Genomic DNA, 3,310 nt, shown 5'->3' with positions numbered 1-3,310 from the left:
CAGCCAGTCCAGATATTGAATTTCTCGAATGAAGTCAGCCCTCAAGAGCCTCTCCATTTCTTCCTTGATCGCTTGCCGCCTTTCCAGGGCAGAGTGTCTCCTTTTTTGTTTCACAGGCTTGCAGGTGGGGTCGACACCGAGTCTGTGAGTACTGATCTTCGGAACTATACCAGGCATGTCTGCTGGAGCCCACACGAAGACGTCTGCGTTGTCTCGAAGAAATTGGGTGAGGTTCTGCCGGGTGCTACTGTATAAAGAGGAGCCGATTTGAATGAACTTCTCGCATTCGTCTTTGCACAGAGGAACGGAGATGAGGTCTTCGGCGGGTTCATTTATTTGGGCTTCGTTTCTCAGATCAAGTAGTTCAATTGGCAATGATTCTGACACATTTTTGCCTTTGAGTGCCATAGCATAGCACTCCTTGAACTATGGTTGGTCCCCTATGACTTCTCCCACACCATCTGAAGTTATGAATTTCATTTTCTGATGGTACACGACGGCAACAACACGGATGAGATTCTGGCCGGGTTGTCTCAAGATAGTGTTGTAGACCGACGTGGCCCTCACAACCAGGACGTTGACCATTGCGAAAGCTTGACAGGGCGGTTCCCCGACGAGGACCGGGAGTTCAATCGGTCCTTCCACTTTGACAATTTCTCCTGAGAAACTGAAAAGATTGGAGTTTGCCGGCCTTAAGCGGTCGTCTCCTATCATCATCTGTTTGAATGCATGATAGTAGAGAATGTCGGCCGAACTCCCATTGTCGACGAGGATTTTCTTTAGCTCCCAGTTCGCAACGAGCATGGTTATGACCAGAGCTTCATCATGGGGGAGTATCAACTTGTCAAGATCTGCATCTGAGAAGGAGATCTCATTCTCTGTCTTCATCTTTTTGCTGCATGTGTGCACGACATTGACTCGGCGCGCGTAGGCCTTTCGAGCAGCTGATGACGTGCCTCCAGTGGCCGATCCCCCCATAATGGTGTTTATGACCCCATTAGGCTGGGATCGGCGCGCCTCGGGCCGTGGACTTACCGGGGAACAGATTTGTTCCGCACAAGAGACGGCGGGGGTCGTCGAGGGCTTTGGCCTTGTTGGCTTCTCCCTCTGCGCTCTCTTCTGTCGCCATCATCTTTAACATACTTTTTTAAGTATCCCCGATTAATCAGCAGCTCGATTTCTTCTTTGAGGTGCCAGGACTCATCGGTGTCGTGCCCGTGGTCCCTATGGAACTGACAATACTTCGACTTATCTCTCTTGTTCCCTTCTGAGATCATCCTGGTCGGCCATCTTACGAATTCTTCTCCCTTGATTGCGGCCAGTATGTGTCTCCTGGAGGTGTTGAGGGGTGCGTAATTCTCTTCCCTCCTTTGTGGGGTTCTCTCTGTTCTCGAGGCTTTGTCGTCCCTACGCTGCTTGGTAGGTTTCTTTTCTTTGGAGGTTATCCTTCGGTTTGAATCTAAGACGGCGAGCATCTCCTCCACAGATATGTACTCCTCGGCCCTTGCCATTAGATCTGCCAATGAGTACGGATTTCGGCGGGCTATTGATCGTCGGAAATCGTTAGACTTCGCGCCGACGACGAGCAGATTTGCTGTGGCTGAGGGATCCAAGTTTGGTACCTGGAGGGCCTCCCTATTGAAACGGCTCACGAAGGCTTTTAGAGGTTCATTATCCTCCTGTCGCAAGGCCATTAGGGACCCTGTTGTTTTCCTTGGCCTCTGACTGCTCATGAAATGTCGGACTAGATCGTCCCCGAAGTCATCGAAGTTGCTAATGGAGTTTGACTTAATCTGCGAGTACCAACCCCGCGCCGCACCCGTTAGGGTGGTGGGGAAGGCTCTGCAGAGGAAACCATCGGAAGCGCCATGGAGGAGCATCATTGTTCTGAACGTCTCCAAGTGGTCTACAGGGTCAGTGGTTTCATCATACTGAGGAACCGGTGGCATTTTGAACCCTTTGGGCGCCGGCGCGCTCATGACATTATCTGTGAACGGTGGTCTGCTCGAGAATATCTTCGAAGTAGGCCCTGCCTTGATCTTTCGCTAGTTCTTCTATTCGGTGGCCTATTTCTTCGATCTTTCTCAGCATTGGATTGGCCACCTTATTCACTCGATCTGCGGACCTATTTTTCTCCACTGAGGGGCTCGCCGCAGAGCCAGAGTGACTTTCCGAACTCCTTCGACGATGCCGGGAGCTTTCCCGCGGCGCACAGTCCTCCTTAGCTCGGTGCCTCTGCACGGAGCGAGATTGTGACCTCCGGCGGTGGTGAGGCTCTGTATGGGCATGCCTGGTTCTCGAATGATGTACTCGCCTTGTGGAGTGGTGGGTCCGGTCCGTGCTGGGAGGTGCTGGTTCCCCCCTGTGGGCACTCGACCTTTCCTGCGCAGGTAGCGGAGCCTCTGGGGGATGCTGGGGAGGCGCTTGGATCAGGTTTTGGTATTGACCAATTAGAGTGGTCATCTGTTGAAAGAGAGTTTGGATTTGTTCAGGAGTAGGAGCAGGGTTCAAATGCTCCGAATGACCCGGACTATGTTCTGCTATTGCTGAAGGAGCCACTATCTGTGAGGCCATTCGTTCGCTACAAGTCCTGCGAGGCGCTTCGGCTCGGGCTGTCCTGGCAGTTGGTACCCAGGAACTCCTCCGTCCTGGCATTTTATAAAGGGGGAATTTGAACAGCTTTTAGTTCGCGTCCCACCGATGGCACCAATTTGTTATGCCTAAAATTAGCAACAGATACAGCAGTGACGAAAGAGCTGATCTGGCGGGCCCAAGGGGCTGAGCTGAAGGAACTAAGCCCTGCACAAGTGCGCACGAGGTCAGAAGACCAACCCGGAGTCGTTGCTCCGGACGGACCCTTCGACACTCAAGTCAGTATGATCAGAAGTGCAGAGCCAGAACTTTAACAGTGGTAGTTCAGAAGTTATTACCCTTTTCTTTGAGTCTTAGGAGGCTTTTTATAGAGAGGGCCCTGGGGTGGTTGGATTACCTACCCCAGGACAGGTGTCGACCCATTTGTGGGTTTAGGTTCACCTGCTTTTAGCAGATTACCAGACTACCCCTGGGCAGGTGCCTAATTCGTGGTGGGCCCTCTAAGGGCCACGTGTCGACAACTAATTGGTCGTTGCTTTTCATACCCCATCAGCGTGTATATATGTATATATACCTATTTATATTGATTATTAGTTTAGGGCCTTCATATTTAATGAGGTTTCCTTATCTAATTCAAATCAATTATAATAATCCAATTTTCAGATTTAGACCTAGCATGTGACTCTTTCTTTGCCGCTCTTGTGGCTATGGTTTATCT

At 51.0% G+C, this 3,310-nt stretch overlaps 2 protein-coding genes across 2 annotated transcripts; both read right to left on the bottom strand.

Annotated features, from left to right (window-relative positions):
• Nucleotides 1–426: 426 nt before the first annotated feature.
• LOC143888020 (uncharacterized) lies at nt 427–804 on the bottom strand. Its single transcript, XM_077392304.1, has one exon. It carries the CDS (start codon nt 802–804, stop codon nt 427–429), a length of 378 nt encoding a protein of 125 aa, XP_077248419.1.
• Nucleotides 805–1,031: 227 nt separating this feature from the next.
• LOC143888016 (uncharacterized) lies at nt 1,032–1,949 on the bottom strand. Its single transcript, XM_077392291.1, has one exon. It carries the CDS (start codon nt 1,947–1,949, stop codon nt 1,032–1,034), a length of 918 nt encoding a protein of 305 aa, XP_077248406.1.
• Between the last annotated feature and the right edge of the window lie 1,361 nt (nt 1,950–3,310).

Source organism: Tasmannia lanceolata, unplaced genomic scaffold (genome assembly GCF_043159265.1).
Source record: "Tasmannia lanceolata isolate RefF3 unplaced genomic scaffold, GAP_Taslan_0.1 ptg000002l, whole genome shotgun sequence".
Taxonomy (NCBI): domain Eukaryota; kingdom Viridiplantae; phylum Streptophyta; class Magnoliopsida; order Canellales; family Winteraceae; genus Tasmannia; species Tasmannia lanceolata.
Note: the sequence above shows the minus strand (reverse complement) of the source record. Positions and strands in the feature narration are given on the sequence as shown.

Excerpts from the sequence above, each read along its gene's own strand:
- LOC143888020 (XM_077392304.1), bottom strand. The coding sequence starts at position 804 with ATGCTCGTTGCGAACTGGGAGCTAAAGAAAATCCTCGTCGACAATGGG.
- LOC143888016 (XM_077392291.1), bottom strand. The coding sequence starts at position 1,949 with ATGCCACCGGTTCCTCAGTATGATGAAACCACTGACCCTGTAGACCAC.